General features: G+C 41.6%; 1 protein-coding gene across 1 annotated transcript; it reads left to right on the forward strand.

Annotated features, from left to right (window-relative positions):
- Positions 1-1,074: 1,074 nt before the first annotated feature.
- On the forward strand, positions 1,075-17,460 carry LOC121895658 (transketolase-like). The gene is made up of 14 exons (XM_042409044.1): positions 1,075-1,472; positions 3,607-3,724; positions 4,398-4,511; positions 5,501-5,598; positions 8,513-8,704; positions 9,007-9,125; positions 10,376-10,572; positions 10,735-10,899; positions 12,188-12,344; positions 13,236-13,366; positions 13,478-13,561; positions 13,746-13,839; positions 13,999-14,121; positions 16,639-17,460. Exons 1-14 carry the CDS (start codon positions 1,366-1,368, stop codon positions 16,824-16,826), a joined length of 1,887 nt encoding a protein of 628 aa, XP_042264978.1. The 5' UTR covers positions 1,075-1,365; the 3' UTR covers positions 16,827-17,460.
- Positions 17,461-20,983: the final 3,523 nt, after the last annotated feature.

Below are 20,983 nucleotides of genomic sequence, written 5' to 3' on the forward strand. Positions count from 1 at the left end.
CAAGAGTTGTCCTTATCATGAGAGAAATGTTCAGTCTTCTCAAATGAATTATGTAACTGTGTGACACCAGGAAGGTAATATATCATTCTATATGAAGTGTAAAAACCGCCGTTGGCTGTGTGTCAGTCAGTACCTGAATGGCGTGTGAGTGCATGTTGCAGGTGTGCGGCTAATCATGTTGGCCTCAGAAGTAAATGTCATTAAGGTAGATTACTGTCATTTGTGATCCTTCCTTTTGCACGACTCCCCTCCTCTCCTCTCAACTGAACGCTTCACATGACAGCTTCACGTCAATGTTTAAAACTGATACGCTCATCTATTCTTCATCTACACTCTTTTATGTCACTCATACCAGAATACATACACATTAGACCACAGACCCTCCTCTGATAATGATCCTTAGATCAGTTTTAATGTATGTAAGAAGGCTCAGGTCAGACAGTATCCTGCTGCACTTCACTGACAGAGGTGTTGATTGTGTGTTTGGACGTCTAAAAGCCTAAATCTCAGTGCCTTATCCACCTCTTTTTGTACATTTTGTTCAAATGCTGAGTGTGTTAACTGTAGAGGAGGTTTCTTGGTGATGTTGGTGCAGGTGTGACAGTTTCACATCCATACTGCCACATGGTGCAACTACAAGAAAAGTCCATTACAGTGAGATCATCTAGAAACCTATTTATAGGTTACTGTGTGTATATAGTATGTATTTACAGCCTGTATAGTTGTATACAGTGATGGAAGTAAGAATATAAGCTCTCTGTCACTCAGTGTGAAGATGAGCCAGGAATACAGACAGAAATAATGTATTTTGTTGCTGTCTCACATGAAACCACACACACACACACAAATCTGACTGTTTATGATTCATTTATACTGAATTGGTCACAACCTTTAACACGTTTTGGTTTTTTGTTGTTTTTTTTACCAGGAGCGTCACTGTTTATGTTTTACGCTCCTTGAAACGTGTCATCAGATACAGTAGGACGCGTTGCTGCACTATTGAGATTGAACTTGAGCGTGCCGGACTGCGTGTGAGCGTGCACCTGCGCTTGCGAAGGGTGCGCGTGGCCTTGGCCCAAAGCCTTCCTACTATTGGCTGTGCTCATGCGTGACAGTTTGGAGTAACTGTCGGCTCCTTTTAGCCCTAGATTAGCCATATTCATAGGCTTTGCTTGCAAACACGCCCCCTCCCGCCGTCTCGCTCTCTCAGGTTCAACGGCACTGTCTCTTTTTAACCCCTGCGATCGACCGCTGCGCACTCATCGCCTGCATTCTCTGGGCAGCAGACCGGGGACTTTTAACTCTTAACTCCTTTTAACAGGCGCGTGTGTGCGTGTGTGTGCTCTACTTCGGTGCATCGGCCAGATGGAGGACTACCATAAACCAGACCAGCAGACTGTGCAGGCGCTCAGGAACATCGCCAGCCGGCTCCGGATCAACTCCATCAAGGCGACAACTGCAGCGGGCAGCGGGTAAGAGGCGGAGGAGGGAGAGATTAAACGGAGCTGGAGACAGAGTATGACACACAAAAAAGCCACAGTTACTGTCCTGGGTCGGTCATTGTATGATTCATACACTTGTCTTTTTGAAGGACGCATTATTAAACTAGAGGAGAAACGCAGGCTCAGATTTGTGAGGAGGGAATTTAAGACTATTTCCTGATGGACCTAGAAGAGGACCAGTAGCTACAGCAGGATGATGCAGAATATAAGAATCTTTGCGTCCTGTATAATACATAAAATTAATGACTTTTAAAATGTTCTTTATTATTTTTACTGTGCGTAAAGACGGTTCAGTACCAACATGTTTTGTGCGCAATTTACGCACTTCTCCAGTAAGGACGGTTGATAGGTTTTAAGGGTCAGAGCGCATTTATTTGTCATTTTCGCGTTTGGATTTCAGTTAATGATTTTTTTGTGAGAGTAATATGACTTTCTGCATTAAATGAACAGACTTGTTTGCTTTGCACGAGCGTCCCTTCAAATCATACAACACTTAATAATATGAGATTTGGAGATTGGGTCACAGAGTGCTGCAGGTGCACCAGTGCTCGGTTCCCTCTCTACCGCTTAACGTTATGTGATCGGTTATGTAACGGAGGAGGAGCAGAGACCGGATCGGTGCATGATCCCGTGCAGCCAGTTGGAGCGGCTCGTGGGGCGACGTGTTGTGAGGACGCAGCGGAATGGAACCGGGGGGACGCACGGACGCGCTCCTGCCGACACGTCGCGCCTGCGTACCGCAAGTGCTGCTTGTCACCGCAGCGTCAATTAGACAGATTGAAATAGAAAAAACACGTCCGGTGAGAAATTTCAAAATACAATCCGAAATGACAAACGCTCTGTAACGTATCTGGAGGGATAGAAAATAAGATGGAAATAGATTCAAACGGCTGTTTCTGACATCTAGCTGCACTATTTTTCTTCATAGTCATTTGAGACATGATTCTAGTGAAGAGATGTATCGATGAGTGTTCTGTTTCAAGAGTAGCTGATTCCAGTTCATTCAAAAATATTAACAAATAAAATTCCAGTTTGAAACATGCAAACATAAAAACCTTGAATAGATCGAAGCTGTGAAGAAAATGCTTAGTTACACCCCTGCCTGAGGCTCAGCTCTTCCATAAACATGGTGACAGAGAGGAGGAGAGTATTATTTCACTATTTAAAAAATGTTCTTCTGAAATACATTTAAAATGTTTGACTTGTAGCCTCACAGGAGACCAGTTAGTTCTGTTTTTGTTTTTTTTTTTGTTTTTTTCTATTAATAAAATCAACCAGGAGAAGCACTGATGACGAGGTTTTTTTTAGATGTTGGTCAGTTGGTGTTAACTGCAACATAGACAGAATAAACTGAGACTGGACTGTAGCCGACCCTTTTCTGTTTACTCCATTTTTTTAGAGGTCATTATTTTATCACGTTTCAACAGAAGCATCCATAAATATGACATCAGTCACCGTTTCACCCTTTTATATGACATCCTTCATCCCTGAGAAGGTTGTGATTACTCATCATCCTTTACTGTTTTTAATTCTGCTTATTTTTATTATTATTTGATCACATTTCCCATTTCAGGAAATTAAAGGAAAAAGGCCTGAGTGAGGTATTACTGGCATGTGGTTTGAAAATAAACAGACGAATAACATGCAAGAGATCAAAACTTATCATAATCTACACACTGAATGATGTCTTTTGTACACGTGTGTGTACGAATGAATGAAAGAGAGGAACATCCTCCAAATGCATTTCCACTATTTGATGTGTGTGTGTGTGTTTGAAAGAGACTCTAAATGTACTTACTGACTGTTTGACCCTGACAACGTCAATCAGACTAGTGTGCCATCTGCCTAACTCTCTGACTACAGATGGTGCAGCATGAATTAACCCACTACTACTACACTTTAGCTCAAACTGTCAAACTCCACTTCTGATTGCCGCTCTTCTCTCCTTTTTTTCCACGTTTTGCCTCTCTTCTCTGCATCTGTGTGTTTACAGTTTGCTCTGGACACGCTTATAGATTTAAACTGATGGAAAAATGAGGAACACGTAATGTTTTTATGTAACTGCTGCGTGCCTAATTCCTCTCTCACCATCATTTTCTTGCAGTCATCCGACATCATGTTGCAGCGCGGCAGAAATCATGTCTGTGCTGTTCTTTCATACCATGAAGTACCGACCCGAAGACCCCCGTAACCCCAACAACGACCGTTTCATCCTCTCCAAGGTAGCACACACATCCACACATTATCCATGTCGGTGGCATGCACACTCTGTGTCACTGATTTCCAAATAATTATTTATATAAAGCTGCTCCTTATTTATTACTATGCCACAAAATTCAGATTTAAGTCCTGCAGTTGATGGATTTTGTGCTACTGGATAAACAAGCTCTGAAACAAGTTTCAAACTTGACTGGAAATTTTGATTTAAGTAGCACAAATGCCTTTAAGCAGTATAAGGTGTAGATATGAGGTGTAGATAGTAATGAATAGTGTGTTGATTGAACGTGAAATTCCTGAGTGTGTGGGTGTGTTCTTGGTGTGTGTGTATTAATTAACCTTTGTGGTAAAACAGAAAATTTCCTCATGTGTCCCTGCACCTACACTGTATTTGTTCAGCTTAATTACTTGCTTTTTGCAGGCTATTTTTCACACATGATTAACTTCTTCATCATTTGATGTCTTTAAGGTGCCGGTGGCAAATTCCAGACGTGACTCTGCCAAATTTCATGCTTAATTTGACACGTATACACTTCACAATAAAAACGTTCCTTTTCTTTCTCACACATCTCATTCAGCGAGACGTTTGGTTGTGCAGGAAAGACTGGAAACGACTTCGAACAATAAACTTCATCTATTATCGCTTTTACAAATCTCTTTCACTTCTGTCTCCTTCAGGGTCATGCGGCCCCCGTGCTGTACGCTGTGTGGGCGGAGACGGGCTACCTGAAGGAGAACGAGCTCCTCAACCTCCGCAAGGTCGACTCTATCCTGGAGGGACATCCTGTGCCGGTGAGGTGGCAATCAAACCTGCAGGAAGTTGTCGGTCTGATAACTCTTGTATTCCAATATAGCAACACATATGCATTAAGAAAGCATCACAACACTTAAACTATTATTCTGTGTGTTGATTTAACAGATATTTTGTGAAAAGCATGTGTGATTGTGCAACAATAAAGCAGCGCTCAGAGTCAGAACCTAAATATCTTTCTGATACGCGTTCAGAACAAATCTCCCACCAACTCAAACATCTTATTGCAAACATGTTGTGCTTCTGGTTAAGGCTGACTTTGCTCCTCACCTCTTACTGCATGTGGCCGTCTGTCAGACTCTTGCTTGCAGCTTACTTGGGCTTTGGGCAAACTTGGTGACAGCATCTAAGAATCTTAAAATATTAATATGACATGACTAAGTAAATGTTTGTCACAGGATGTAACCATACTGAAACTTTCAAATATGTAGCCTTGAAAAACCTTCCTTAAAGCTGTTCAGGATGGTCTCATCATCTCTGCTAGAAACAGTTTGACTGTGACTCACGCTGCGCTATAAATTTATGAAGCTTTAGTTCCTGTAATGAGACATTCGATTATTTTACCGTCAGGAGTCACGACCCTAAAAAGGTAGTGAATGATTACTTTAGAGCATGTTCACATGATGCACATAGAGACAGCACACACACACACAGATAACAGACACACTGTATACAGGCAGAGACGTAGTGACAAAGATGTTGTTGTGTGACAGAGATGGTCCGTCCTTAGCTCCTTTCTCCTCTGCTGCAGACATTAATGACCCCATGTTCACATAAAGCCAGACGCTGACACACTGCAGCACACAGACTGTACTGTTACTGTCCAAACAGTTTGACTGTCACTGTGTTTTCTTGCACATTATGAAATTAAAAAGAATGAATCCGCTGTATTTGCATGCTTAAAACTTGTGCAGTCTTCTGAACAAAAGGTATGTTGTGTGTGTGTGTGTGTGTGTGTGTGTGCTAACAGAAGCAGCAGTTTGTGGATGTGGCGACTGGATCTCTGGGTCATGGGCTGGGAGCTGCCTGTGGAATGGCCTACACTGGAAAGTACTTTGACAAGGCCAGGTACGGTACATAAAAACACACTCATATATAAACACACACACACACAAACTGTCCTTAGAGAGAAACAGACCTTGATGCAGGCAGAGACCTTCCCAACATGCACAAGACACATACATGCAGGAGCGCCGCAGCTCAGTTTGCATCTATAGACGGTATGAAATTATACGTGACAGACTGTACGCTGCAGCGAGCTGTGCTGACATGTGACATTTCAGCCCGGAGCTTTGGATCAAACCCTCCCTGACAGGTTTTGTCTGGGTTGGCATTTAAGCAGCCGCTCTGAGAGCAGGAGAGCTGACCTCCGATCAGTTTTACCTTCGGATCAGGATGAATGAGGGATCAGTAACGTGCGATTAGAGATGACTGCGGGAAGAGATCAAGCGGTTAAAGAAATCAGTGATAGGGATTATTTTGCCTCTCGACAAAGGTGGAATTCAAATTTAGAGATGAATGAGGCATGAATGCAATTTTTTTTCAAAAATTGAAAAACAATTCCAACATATTTACATCACAATAGACTGATGCACACCTCAGCTGAATGTTAGCGGAGTTGCATCGCTCTAACAGATCAGTCCACATGTGTCTCCTTTGTTCTAGCGTGATCTAGAAAGAGCCGTGTGGCTTTCAGTGCGACAATAGAGAGCACGAGACAGTTGCGTGGCCTGTAGTAGGACACAACACCCGCATTTTTTTACAGATATGATACCGAAGCATCCGAGCTGAACTCTTGAATTTGAGGGACGTAGTTTGACACATTTGTGCTGTGAACAGATCAGAGGGAGACCGTCTCAAAGGCAATTTTGTTTTTTGCACGCAGCAGATGCAATGAAACAGGCGTGCAGGGAATGCCATACTTGCAGTCTGAGTTGGCTGCCCTTGATATCTCTCTCTCTCACACACACACACTCTCTCTCTGCATTCTGTGTGCACTCGATTGTTTCTGCTCTAATAATCACACATGCGAGAGCACAATTCCTCCCTCGCCTCTCCTTCCGCCTCGCTCTATCCCTTCGTCTTCTCTTCCAAAAACGACAAAATCTCCGTTTGTGTGTCTGTTGCATCTATGTGTAAACAGCTGATTATACTGTATGTGTCGTACATGTGATCGCCAAACTGTGTGTGCACAAGAGCGTATATGTTTCTCTTGCGATGCTCAGAGCAGCTTGTCAAGCTAATTTGATGCAACATAATGGCTCAACACTCACTTAGAAGGCTGCATCACTGGTTTCACAACGCAATCTGGGGTAAAAACTGCTGAGTGGCAACTATATCACCGCCTCCTGGACACACATATATACACAGACACAACCCACTCTGCAGGATCGACTAAACAATTTCTCCTGGAATGCAGCAAGCATACAAAAGCATCTGTCGTACTGTCATGACCTTGAAGAAATACTGCTCAGTAGGATAATGAGGAAATAAAAAACTTTAATGTTGGAATATGTTACATTTTTATCTCTTATTAAACTGTCACAGGAAATGAATCCTACAAAAATCCAAACAGACGTCTCAGGTTCTCTGAGGGTGTTGTTTATTAAAGAAAAACGATAGATGCACGAACCTGTCAAATATGCTTATCAGCAGCGCTGAGATGAGACTGAATAACTGACTGTTCATTGCTTCATGCTCGTGTGGGTCTCATTCAATACTCTGCAGTTGTAAAGATGAACAATATGAGATTATTGGACGAAACACACACAGAGTTTCTCCTCATGCTGGTTCACACTTTGTAGTAAACCCTCGCAGAGGAGTGTATTGTGTTGGCAGGGTGTAATGGTGTGGGGGAAACAGAGTGAGGAAGGGGTGTGTGTGTGTGTGTGTGTGTGTGTGTGTGTGTGTGTGCACGTGTGTGCCAGTTGGACTGGTTTGGGCTGTTTTAAGGGAGAGATATCACCTCATCTTGATCTGTTATTCTCACCTTGCAAAGACAGGATGAAATAAAGATGAACACACACACACAAACACACACACACACACACACACAATCTCATCTTGTTACTTACTCTTGTTAGTCTTGATCTTGTTGCATATTAGTATCACCTTTGGCAGAATGTCACACTGCAATTTTTACCACCAATAATTGAAGTGAAAAAAGAATAAAAAAACTAAGACAGCTTTATAGTCTATTTAAAAATATCCACAAAATAAGTAATCCACAATCCACATCCAAAATGCAACAGCTGCTCTTATAACATCTAATTTTACACTTACTAGTAAGAATCTGACTAAAATACATTTCAAACCAAGAAAAGTCACCATGTGCTGGAATAAGATAATCATTTTGGAGAGCTTGAATGAAGAACACAAGCTGGCAGTTTTTCCAGATGTTGCTCAGTGCATCTGTATATATCATTATGACAGGGAGGAGACACCTTTAGGGTTTAGAGATCAGTTTAACTGGTAGCACTTTCCTCTTTTCCCACTTTTTCCCTCCAGTCTCAAATCTTTACCTCTTTCCTCTCTCTCTCTCTCCATCTTTCCCTCTGTGGAATTCCTTCCCTCTCTTCTCTTCTTTCCCTTCTTTCTCTATTTTCTTTCGGTGCCGTGTGGTTTTTTCTTTGCGCTCGGGGTTGGAATGCGTGGTGTAATGCGGCATGTCTCGGCCTATCTTCCAGCTTTAATGAGAATGTGTCTATTTGACTGGAAAGCTGTCAGGAGTCGTTACGCCACGGGAGCAACTAGTGAGGATGATCAGAGCGTGGCGGGCGGGGAGGATGAAATGTGTGTGTGAGTGTAGGTGTGAGGCTCAGCTGTCACATTCAACCCTATAGAAGGATGGGAGGATGTGCTGAGGGGAAAAATGGAGTTGATATGGAAAATTACCTCTCTCCACTGTTTATTCATCGCTTTCCAAGAATCTATCTGTCTGTCTAAACTCTGAATTTACTGAAAACTCTCTCTCTGTTTGAAGCTATCGGGTGTTCTGCCTGCTGGGTGATGGAGAGATGTCTGAGGGCTCAGTGTGGGAGGCCATGGCCTTCGCCTCCTACTACCAGCTGGACAACCTGGTTGCCATCTTGGACATCAACCGCCTGGGTCAGAGCGACCCAGCGCCCCTCCAGCACCACGTAGAGAAGTACCAGCGACGCTGCGAGGCCTTCGGGTAAGCGAGACAGAGGGGTGAGGGTGTGCGAGTGGGTGAAGGAGGATATAAAGTGTTTGTGCATTTGTTTTTTGTGTAAATGTGAGGTGAGTGTATGTCCTTCAGAGCTGAAATGATCAAACGATTACTTGAGTAGTCAATCCAAAGAGAACTGAACTACAAATAAATGAATCTTATTGGATGAATTATAATTCCAGTAGGATTATTTCATCAAAAAGGGGGTGAGATATTCATTCAGGAAGCCCAGAAATCCCAGCTCCTGCAGGACTGCATTTAAAGTTGGCTCTTCCCTGTTTTTGCAGCTGGCATGCCATCATTGTGGACGGACACAGTGTGGAGGAGCTGTGTAAGGTGCTGAGTCAGCCCCGCCACCAGCCACTCGCCATCATCGCCAAGACCATTAAGGGCAAGGGCATCCCAGGTACAATAATCAGTCACACACAGTGTGTGAGGTTAAATATCAGTGTTATCCTGTAATATGTAGAGTTTAAGAGGAGTTCTTTTGTTCTTCAGGAATCCCCAAATAGCGTATAGAGGATGCGAGTTGTTAAAATGTGCTCCACAAACCGCAATTAACTACTTTAGGTGGCGTAATTCTGTTGTTATTTAGTCTAAATATCACTTAAATTCTCAATTCATTTTGGACCAAAATTCTCAGCAACATATATATCAAAAGTAGAAAATTCAGTGCAGTTTCATAACCATGACGTTGGGCATTTATTGCTAATCTGCTCCAAAACCCTGTTTGTAAATGATGACTTTGTAAAACGGCGGCAACTGACTGGGAATAATAGTTCTGTCAGAGGTTTTCTAAACGGCCCCAGGGACCCGCTGTCACTTCGCAGGGGCCCTCACTCGCTGTAATCCTGACAGCGCTTTAGTGCTTTAGCTGCTGCAACTCAGTAATCCCTCAGAAATGTGTAGGATACACTTCCAGCAACATCCCATTGTGCTCATGTTGTGATAACAATGAGGGGGTGTGTGTGTGACCGTGTGTGAGGGGGAGAAAGAGGCAGAGATGCAAAGAAAAGGTAAAGAGACAGTTGTTATAACAGTTAGGTGTGTGTGTGTGTGTGTAAGAGAGGAGTATGTCTTTGTTTACATAAGATTGTTTCAGAACTGGTGAGTGTTGGTATAAGCCTACAGCCTCTCGACTTTAACCTTTGACCTATGAAGTAGCCTGTTGTGACCCACTGAAGTGGAAGATTGTTATATGTGACAGCTGGCTGTGGTTTATTTTATGCATGTGCACATACATAAGAGATAACTATGGACATCAGGAGTTTGGTTTATAGAGTATATGAACTTTACATTTTCTGTAAATTTGATTAATACCACAAATGCATACATGTAATCTCTAGTGGGACCTATTACCTAATTTTTCAGGATTATTCTATCAATTAATATTAATGTGCATGAAATATTAATATGCATGGACACATGCATGAAAACTGCAACCACTCTCACCACATAAAGAGTCAAGTTTGCTATTTGGCATCGCTTTTATTTTTCTTATAAATAAAAAAGTTTGTTTGTTCTCCATCTGTAATTTTACTCCTGTATAATAATGTACAAAGATAATAATAAAAGAAGATAAATCCACACAGATATCAGACGATAAAAATACATATTTTGAATTAGTCCTCAGTTGTGTGTGTGTATGTCTTTCAGCGGCTGAGGATAAGATGGGCTGGCACGGTAAACCTCTGCCCAAAGACATGGCTGAGAATGTGATCAAGGAGCTGCAGAGCCGCATCATCAGCTGCAACAAGCGCCTCTACCCTGCTCCACCCAATGAGGACGCTTCACCTGTCAGTCTGCGCAACATCCGTATGCCGAGCGCCCCCAGCTACAAACCTGGAGACAAGGTAGCATCAGTGGCGGCAGACAAGCTGAGACGTCTTTAATAATCTTAATAACAATAACAATAAAGCTTTTAGCTCAGCTGGGATATCTGGTGTACATAAATAATCTGTCTGTATTTAATGGCAGTTGACTGATTAGTTGTCTGTTTGTCTCTCTGTAACCAGATTGCTACAAGGAAGGCGTACGGAATGGCTCTGGCCAAGCTGGGCCGTTACAACGATCACGTGGTGGCGCTGGATGGAGATACTAAGAACTCCACCTTCTCCGAGCTCTTCAAGAACGAACATCCCAACCGCTACGTGGAGTGTTACATTGCTGAGCAGAACATGGTACGAAAGAGATGTTAGCTCTCCAGTCAGAAGGCTGAAAAGGTTTTTGGTCCAGTGTAAAGTGTTTAAAGATGAAGTGTCGCAGAAAAACATCAGGCATGCTCAGCAAACATTGATCCCTTTACATGTACAGCTTAAAAAATCCTGACAGTCAGGTCTAGTCTAATAACATCTGTGCAGGTATTAGTCTTTTTATCTTAAAAAAGAAGATCATAACTAACCTCCAAACTTCTGATTCATCAGTCTGAATGAAGTTGCTAGTTGATAATAGACTGTAATGACAGATGCCGTCATCAATCAGTACATAACAGAAGTTATTAAAAACATTTTGGCATAAATATGAACTATTTTTATACATGTTTACCCACCAATCTGTAATCCTCTGTTGTTTCTAAAGGTTATACTGCAGTCAAGAGTGTTTCTGCTCTCTGTGGGCTTTTCTGAGCCTTTTAATAACAGTAACCTCAATAACAAGGGTTTACTGTACACTGATTACATTACTTACACATTAAACCCAAGTACATTTGGTACAATGGGGATAGTTTAGTATATGTTGAATGTATTGAGTGCTGCAGGTATAAATGAGACTATCTGTAGCCATTCTTGTGGCTCTGTGAGGCTGTACTTGAGTTTAATACTCATGTCAGCATGTTAACACTAGGGCTCACAGCGATAATGTTAGTATATTGATATTTAGCACATATAATGTTTACCATGTCCAACATAAAAGTTTAGCATGTTAGCATTCAAACATTTGCTAATTAGCACTAAACACAAAGTACAACTGAGGCTGTCATTAGTTGTGCAGGTATTTTATCATAAAAGTATTGGACAAATTTCAATTTTGAGCTGTTGCTGGCGTTAGATGAGAAGTTAAGAGATCGCCAAAGTCATTGTTTGGAGACCATGATCAAACTGTCATGACAATCCATATGATAGTCCAAACTGATTTAGAGCAAATTTGCAGTAAGGAGCTCAGTAAAATAAACTTATATCTTTCTTCGCATTGTAGCCTACTTTGTAATGAATAATCACACCTGAATGATTATAATCTGCATGTCAGAAACTAAATGTATCCTTACAAAACTGATGATCTCTGACACTCGAGTCCCACTTAATCTTTACTGCTCTCGCTGCCTCTTTCTTTATATACAAACAAATACACCTTAAATATTTTTCATCTGTTTTTTGTGTGTTAAATGTCGTGTTGTGTATGAGCTTGTTTCACTCTTGTTTCTCTTCACATCGTCCTCCTCCTCCTGCTCACTCTCTCTATTCTCGTTTACAGGTCAGCGTGGCGATAGGTTGCGCAGTACGGGACCGTAATGTGGTGTTTGCGAGCACCTTCGCAACGTTCTTCAGTCGGGCCTACGACCAGCTGCGCATGGCTGCCATCTCTGAGAGCAACATCAACCTCTGCGGCTCCCACTGCGGTGTCTCCATCGGTCAGCACCCACCTCTCCTTCCACCAATCATAGCTGAAATAATCTGACCTTTGACCTTTCAGTGGCATTCAGATGAGAGAGGGAAAACACACATGATGTCATAGATTACAAATTAGGGTGATGAACATTTTTGTTAGCATATACGGTAACTGTGGTAATCTGTGGAGTGATCTTGTATGCAAGTCACTGTAACCGCTGTTATAGCTCATCACCATTTCATACACCACTGTCAATATTAAACCAATCACAGCCTCAGTTACCTTTGACCTCTAGACTGAAGTAGCTGCATTCATTACGACATTTACTGTCACCCAGTGTTCCTCTCAATACACACTTTTCTTAAACTCAGTTTTGCATAGTTCTGCTTTTGGATTTATTCAGCCCACTGAAGGATTTAAAAACAAGTCAAACTCATATAATATTTTTTAAAATGAGCACATTGGTCAAAGTAAACCCAGACTTACGTTGTTCATTGGTTTGTCACATGTTGTTGCCTTGTTAATATCACTGCAGTGGGTCGAACCTCTCCTCAGTATTTCTTGATTTTACTTTCCCTGTATCCTAAACCTTTTTTTCCCTCCATCTTCTCACCTTCTCTGTTATTGTGTTGTCCATCTCCCTCTCCTGGTATCAGCACTCCTCCCTCCCTCTCTCTCCCTCTCTCTGTGTCACGGAGGTGATGACAGAGCGGCCTGATTCTTTCACCTCCTCCTCCTCCTTCCCTTTCACCTTCTCCTCCACCTCCTCAGGTACATTGCATGCCCACGTTTCCAGTCTGAATGCATGCCAGTCTACTAGAATCAATTTTACAGCCTACATCAAACATGTGAGTGTTACTGTAGCTGACTTTTGTCTGTTGATGTTGCTGTGTGTGTGTATGTGTGTATTTAGGAGAGGACGGGCCCTCTCAGATGGGTCTGGAGGATCTGGCCATGTTCAGAGCCATTCCCACGGCAACCATCTTCTACCCCAGTGACGGCGTCTCCACTGAGAAGGCCGTGGAGCTTGCTGCCAACACAAAGGTACCTGTAATCACCTATCATAAGACCTGAGAAAGAAAAAGAAATGCCTGATTTCCTCTGGTTCTGTGTTATACATACAGACACATGAAGGTTATTTCTGGTTTGTTTCAGGGTTTGTGTTTCATCCGAACAAGCCGCCCAGAGAACAACATCATCTACAACAGCAACGAGGACTTCCATGTCGGACAGGCTAAGGTTCGTAGCAGTGTTTTCCCACCATCATCTCTTTTCTATGTACTATCTAAATAAAATCCATTTTTTTTCATACTTTTTCCTGCTCTTTGAATTCAATCGTTACCACAAATGATTTATCTGACAAGACTGTGTGCATGTTTCTTTATGGATTCCACATAAAAACGTATCTTTGCTTCCCTCTCAGGTTGTGTACAAAACCAATGATGACCACGTGACTGTGATTGGAGCAGGAGTGACTCTCCATGAGGCTCTGGCTGCAGCTGAACAGCTGAAGAAAGGTACAAAGAAAGAGAGACAGAAAGAAAGAAACTAACTCATGTCAGCAGAAATCACTGAGCAACACATTCTGCTTTATGGCTTTGATAAAGTATAGCCTTTCAAATGAAGCATCGGTTTGATTGTTCACTGAGCGTCCACCTTCCTCTTTCGTCCCTCAGAGAGAATCAACATCCGTGTGATCGACCCGTTCACCATCAAACCTCTGGACTCTAAGACCATCATCGACAATGCCAGGGCAACCAGAGGACGCATCATCACAGTGGAGGACCACTACTATGAAGGTGAGGAGGCCGACAGCGCCACAAAAATGACAGAATACCTTCCAAAAACACAACAAAGATATGGCTGAATTATTTTCTTTAAATGTCCTAAACCTGAGCAAAGAAAGTGCATTTTAGCACAAATCCAGGGTTCAACTAACCTGTAACCTTTGTCACGTGTCCTTATCTTCTGTCTCTAATCTATCCCACAGACTCTGTAATACAGTAAGTGTGTATTTTGAAAGACCATCTTAAATCTATTTTATTTCCTGTGGTATGTTCCTAAAATTATAATTCTTATTGGTATATTTGGTAATATTGATAGATTTACTAATATCTTAAAATGCCAGAAATGCACGGTCAAAAATGGGAAATTAACAAATTTATCTCAATTTAGAGTTATTTATACAAACATTATACATATATTTCTCTATATTATTTGGACCCATTGAAGAGGATTAAGTGTCATCCTTCTGCATAAATCTACAGAATGTTAAAATCATGTCCAGTTAAAATCAGGACAGTCACATCTGTGGGGGGTCCGTGGCATTAGCAGGAGCTTTAACTAGCAGAGATTATTAGGCAGCTGCTCCCGTGTTTGTGCTGCTTATTTATCAGCTCATGAATAAACAGGCCCGAAGCAGCAAATGACAAAGGTCTGTGTTCAGATAGAGATGCTCCAAGGAGGCTGGAGTCTGAGCGAGGGAGGACAGAGAAGAAGAGCATGAAGAGGACTAACGTATAAAGATACTGTCTGTGGCAGAGAATTAGGGTGAAGGTTGTGGATGTGAGGAGAGAGATGGAAGATATAAAAAAAGGTGAAATGATAAACAGAATATGGAGGGGGAAGGGAAGATGGGGGGTGGTGGGGGTAGAAGAGGAGGAGCTGGGAGAGGCTGTCAGGGTTTCTTTATTTCAGCTGCGGCCTTTGGGCTCTCGCTGACCTACATACAGTACCAGCATGACAAAATACAAGTGTCCAAAAAATGCTTTCTCTCTCTCTCTCTCTCTCTCTCTCTCTCTCTCTCTCTCTCTCTCTCTCTCTTTCCTGTTATGTCGGTGTGTTTATGTTGTCCTATATGTAGTTCCTTTCTCCATCCTTTGAGATTGTGTCTGTTTGCCATAATCAAAAAAAGAAGGCAGCACCTTCAGCTTTACAGTCCACACACACACATACACACACATATACACACTTACACACCCCTATAAACCCACATGAGTAGTTTAGGACAAGTGAAAATGTAAAAGCTCGGTCGTGATACATGCATGTGTGTTGATCTTCAAACTAAAAAAAAGAAATATTTTTGGGCGGTGTGTGTGTTAGCTAAGTGGTATCCAGGGAGCGAGAGAATGTGATGAACAGATGGGTAAATGGTGACTATGGTGTAACACTGGAAGTCCCCAGAAGTCCCAGAAATGTGTTTGTTTTTTTAAATTTTGCATGAACAAGATAATAATTTGTGTGCGCAAGTTCGATTATTCAAAAAAAAAAAAACATCATTTGGGATCCAGTGCAGTACTGAACATGGACAGAAAATCAGAATATCAGGTTCCAACTTTTTAGAAAGAAGCTTTTTATCAGAGATGACTTTAATTTACAAAAGCTGGTGGAAGAGAAACTGATCCAGATACGTTGTGCGACTTGGACTCTATAATGTATAAACTGCTGTGTAACAATGTTCACACTACACTGTTTTGCCAGTTAATAGTTTTTTTATTTTTGTGTCCAAAAAATGTGCCCATCCCCACATATTATTACAGTCCACCGCTGTAGGCAAAACATCAAAATATACAAGAAGTTATCACTCTTTTACCAGTTTGTAATTACATTAAGTGACTCAAGATGAGTGAGTGAAACCTTTACAAATAGTTACAAAACATGTTTTTCCAAGGATATAATTCTCCACAGTTATATTTTTATCAGCAGTGAGTAGCTGCTCCATTCTCATTGTGTGTCGAATTGTGGGTCCACAGTGACCTTCAGCACCGCACACACACACACACACACAAGAAAGAGACACACAAAGGTTGTCAGTTTCAAATATGCAAGTCTATTTCTTTATATATGGTTTTGTAGAATGAACATGTCTCTCTCTCTCATTCACACATGTACATACCAGTTAGTACGTCAACCACAGGGAGGGAATATATCAGAAAGATGGACTAAGTAATGACTTCCTAATTGTCTCATTCCTCGTGTGCATTCATGTTCAGTCAATAAGAAATGTTTGAGTGACAGTTTGTAGTGAGATGTGAATGCGTGAGTGGGGGTGGAGGGGGTAAAAGTGAGACAAGATGAGTGAGAAAGTAGAGGGAGGGCTGCAGCGGTCTTGTCAGTCCACATCACATCACTGCAGAGTTCAATTGCCCATGGAGGTGTGAGGGATTTTATATGACAGAGGGGTGGAGATCAAAGGCAGGAAGGGTGGGTGGGTGATAGATGGAAGATTAAAGATTAAATAAGACATCTAAATCTGAATTTTAGGAGATAAATTCTGTTTTTTTTTGTCTGACTGTTCTGTGTCTGTGATTCCTCAGGTGGTCTAGGTGAGGCGGTGTGCTCAGCAGTAGTGAACGAGACCGGTTTCACCGTCCACCGCCTGGCCGTTTCCCAGGTGCCCCGCAGCGGCAAACCCCACGAGCTCCTCCGAATCTTTGGCATCGACCGTGATGCCATCGCTCAGGCAGTCCGCAAGATGCTCAGCAGCTCCGCCAACGCCAAGTAAGGATGCTGCAGCTGTGACAGCAGCGGCAAACAACATGGTAAAGGACTCCGTGGTTGACTGGTGATCTCCATGGAGACAACAAACAAATAAACCAACACAGGACGGGAGGCACTTCTGGCCCATGCACGCCCTCCTCCTCATAAAACAATCTATTAGTATTTGTTTGAAAAAATAAAAAGATAACTTGGTTCTTCTCTTTTAACTGTCATCGATGTGGTTTTGACACCCCCCCCCACCCAAGATTTTTACCCCATCAGTTTGTGAGTTCAGTAAACACCCCCCCTCTCCTTCACACACACACACACACACACACACCTCCACCCCCCGCCCCCCAACCCCTTCCTACCTCTCAGAGAAAGTTCTGGTACTGCTGTAGTGTTTCAGTAAAAGCAGTGAACGTGGTTTGGAGTAAAGTGAATTATTTTTTATCATTTCTGTGGATCCCCTCTCACTTCTTTGGCGCAGCGCTGCGTACGTCTGCACCCAGTACGACTTTGTAAATCCCACCCCACTAGAGTCAGCAGGGTGTGGAGAAACTCTGGTTTGGTCTGTTTTTGAGCACTGACTGTTTTTAATCCTTTTGACCCTGACTTGGATGGGACAGCTTCACACCAATAAAGGGATGGTTTCTTCACAACACGTGTCTGAAGTCTTTCTTGTGGGTTGTGGTCACATGAAGGGTCAAATTACAAAACTTGTTCTTGATTTTACATCAAAATCCCTTTTTTCTCACATCCTAGAAAGCAAGGAATTTTTCACTGTTGCGTACCAGTATGAGTACATAAAAATTTAGCAGAGGGAACTTATTTTCTGCTTCCACCACATCTATTGTTGTATTAGGAAATCTCATGAAGTATCACTTATGTAGCTCACATGTAGCAACTTTTGACAAAAACCTCTTATTTTTAGTCAAGCTATAGCTCTAGCAATAGCAATGAAGTGTAGTTGGGAAGTCAACCACTATTATCTCTTGTGATAATATCTAATAATTATGTACATTAAACATTAAAGACCAAAATCCCATCACCATGCTAACAGTATTTGTTAATATGATGTTAACGTTAACTTAATGTTAGTATGCTGGTAGGTCTAGTGCTACTATCTGTATAAATGCTAACTTACTGGCGCTAATTACAGTTTTTCAAAGGAATTAGTGTGTCAAATTAGCCTGTTAGCTTAATAACATGCAAAAGGTTACATGCTTGGTAACATGCTAATTGTAGCTGGACTCTGCTTAAGGAGCATACGGTCTTTCAGTTGGTGTGTGTGAGTCACTGTAGTGTATATAGTATGACTGAATAGTATGACAGAAACATCACGTCTTCAGCTTTTGCTGATGGTTCATTTTTGTTGGTATGCAGCACCTGTCTATCTGTTTGAGCTCTGGAAACTTTTCCCAAGATGCCATGAATTGATTTATTCAAGAATACATCTTTCTCCATGGAAGACTTTTTTTTTCAACTGTCACAGTTTGAAAAGCTCAGGTGTAAATAATTAAGTTAATGATGGCTGAATTCCACCTAGCTGCTTCAGTGTCAGGCTGCTGGTATTGTGCATGCTGGCTCACTGTCACACTGTCATGGCTCACTGAATACAATAGAGCCATCATTAATGTTAACACCTGAGCTCTTCCTCCGATGTCTGGACAAGGTCTTTAGTTTAAGGTTATTTGCAAATCATTTTTTGATTATTTTGCACACTTAAAAGCATGCATACATAACTTTTCCTGAATAGTGGTCACTGTGGCAACAAGTTACCAAAACAGGATGTTGGTAAATATATAAAAAATATTGTGTAACAGTGGCACAAGTAGAGAAAAGTCATACATTCATCAGAATGACTCAGTACCATCTGCTATGTAGCAATAACTGGTAACATTATCTATACCAGACCACTCAAGGTTGTAGCTGGGAAACCCTTCAGAGTATTGTATTGAGCAAAGGTGCCTTTTAATTATTTATGAATTCCTCTTGTAAGAGGAATCATTGCTTTAAACAGTCCTTCAAATTAGACAGAACATGTGAAAGAGATCTCTTTGTCATGTCCTGTCTAAACATCCAGGGTCGACCAAATCACAGACACCATCAGATTACATTATCACTGACTTCTAAGTCAAAACATATCTGGTTGACAGACTGGAGATTAAACAATGGGGGTTTTGAAAGGATATAGGCAATAATATGATGATAACACTTCTCCTGACTGGATGGTCAGCAAGTCAGATACAGATCCTCCAACACTTTTGGACCTGACCAACTCCAAAATATAATATAATTATTATATTAATGAATAAGACATAATAACATATCTTCTGACCAAAACATCCCACAACTCCTCTTCAGTCCTGACCTACCAGCTACACACACAGGAACTACTGAGCTACAGTGCTTTGACACTCTTATTATTGAGTTTTCCTTTTTAATGTACTATACAGGAAGGCTACAGGAGGACTTTCTATTATCCAAATACAAAGGAACACATAAGAAACCAGATTTTGATACAAATCTACAAATCTATTTCACTGGCAGCATGTTGACAACAGTAAACAATAAAAACTGAACCAGCAACAATCAGTGTTTTTTTTTTCTGCGGGACAAATAACTTGTAATGGAGAAATAACTCTGTTCAGTATAATTTAATTCTTCAGGTTTCCCACTCAGTAGATGCAGTCCTGAAGACTTTTAACTTATCTTTGTCCGATCTTAAGGGACAGTCACCAGAAAATCATGTCCTTAACTTACTTAACGTCCTCTTAAATTAAAATCCTCTTATATAAACATGTACAGTTCTGTATGAAGCTAAGCCCCACCTGCTGCGGTCTGTTCGTTAGGTTCAGGTTCAAGTGTCCTGTGACCGGTTTAAGTCTGTAGGATCATCCAAGCCTACATCCACCATGTGCTGTGCATATTTTATGTGTGTCAATAATTGAAAGACCTATTGAAAGACTCACTCAGACTGCAGCATGTGTACGTGTGCGTGCATAGGAGACATCATGCAGCAAATGTGCGTGATATTTACTGTACGGCATCTCAACTGTAACTCAGATTTAGTCAGACTGGGTTTTGCAATTTCGCAAAATAACATGAGTTCCAAAGGAGGGTTGAGCAGTGACTCAATGGTAACATTTGTAATCATACTAAGACACATAAGATGTGAAACAAGTTAGGAAACAGGACTTGAAAATGGTTGATTCTGTGAAGATTCTCATTCATAAAGGTCAAGAACTAAGAAAAAACAGCTCAACTTTAGCTTTAACAGTGTGATTTTTGAAATTTTCAGATGGATTTTTGAAATGCCTTCAACTTAGTGCATGAAAATCAACAAAAAATGTGGTAAAAATACGTCAGCAGACGAACTGCTCGACAAAACTCTTGTGTTTTCAATAACCAAGTAACTCAGTATCTAACTGATGATACTTTGAAATGTTTTTTGTAGACAACTGGATTGAAATCTGGGTTCAGATGGAGAAAAAAAACAACTTTTATTGTTGATGAGATATTTCAGCATTCAGAAGACACTCATAAAAATCATGAGATTTGTGTAGACTTCTTAAATGTAGGCAGTAACTCCTCTGACACGCTGCAGTCAAAGGTAAACAGTTGTTTTTAAATGTTTCTAAATGTGTTTCACAGCTTCGTGCAGAATCACAAATCCTCTTTGTCTTCACTATACCTCACAATCCTTTGTGCTCTGCGCTGACTGAACTCCAGCTGGTGAGAAGAGCCACAGACGATTGGATGTGATATCTGGGACGACCTTTGACCCCGCTCCTATAGCGCAGCAGCAGTCTGTCTCGTCTTTGAGGTGGACAGAGTGTGTCAGCTGTGTGTGTGTGTGCGAGGGAGAAATGTAAAACAGACTGACAGATTGTGTGCGCGCCTGTGTGTATGTTCATAATGTTCACACACTGTAGGTGCTGGGAGCATAGACAGGCTGGGCGTTTCTTTCCGTCGGTCGTCTAAGCATCTGTCTGCATATCTGTCAATCTGTTGTATGGATTCTTCACTAATGCATAGACACACACACACATTATAGTGCATATGAACACACGTGGAGTGGCTCACACACCCTCCTGTCAGACTACATTGCTGCTACTTCAGTACACATACTGTACATGCAAACATGTAAAACCCAACATTAAAACATGCTCACAGCAC

This window comes from Thunnus maccoyii, chromosome 4 (assembly GCF_910596095.1).
Source record: "Thunnus maccoyii chromosome 4, fThuMac1.1, whole genome shotgun sequence".
Taxonomy (NCBI): Eukaryota; Metazoa; Chordata; class Actinopteri; order Scombriformes; family Scombridae; genus Thunnus; species Thunnus maccoyii.

What these genes read in the sequence shown, in the direction of transcription:
- LOC121895658 (XM_042409044.1), top strand. Translation starts at nt 1,366, where the DNA reads ATGGAGGACTACCATAAACCAGACCAGCAGACTGTGCAGGCGCTCAGG. An exon ending in GCTACAAACCTGGAGACAAG is followed by an intron (nt 10,573 to 10,734) that starts GTAGCATCAGTG and finishes CTCTGTAACCAG; the next exon opens with ATTGCTACAAGGAAGGCGTA. An exon ending in ACATTGCTGAGCAGAACATG is followed by an intron (nt 10,900 to 12,187) that starts GTACGAAAGAGA and finishes TCTCGTTTACAG; the next exon opens with GTCAGCGTGGCGATAGGTTG.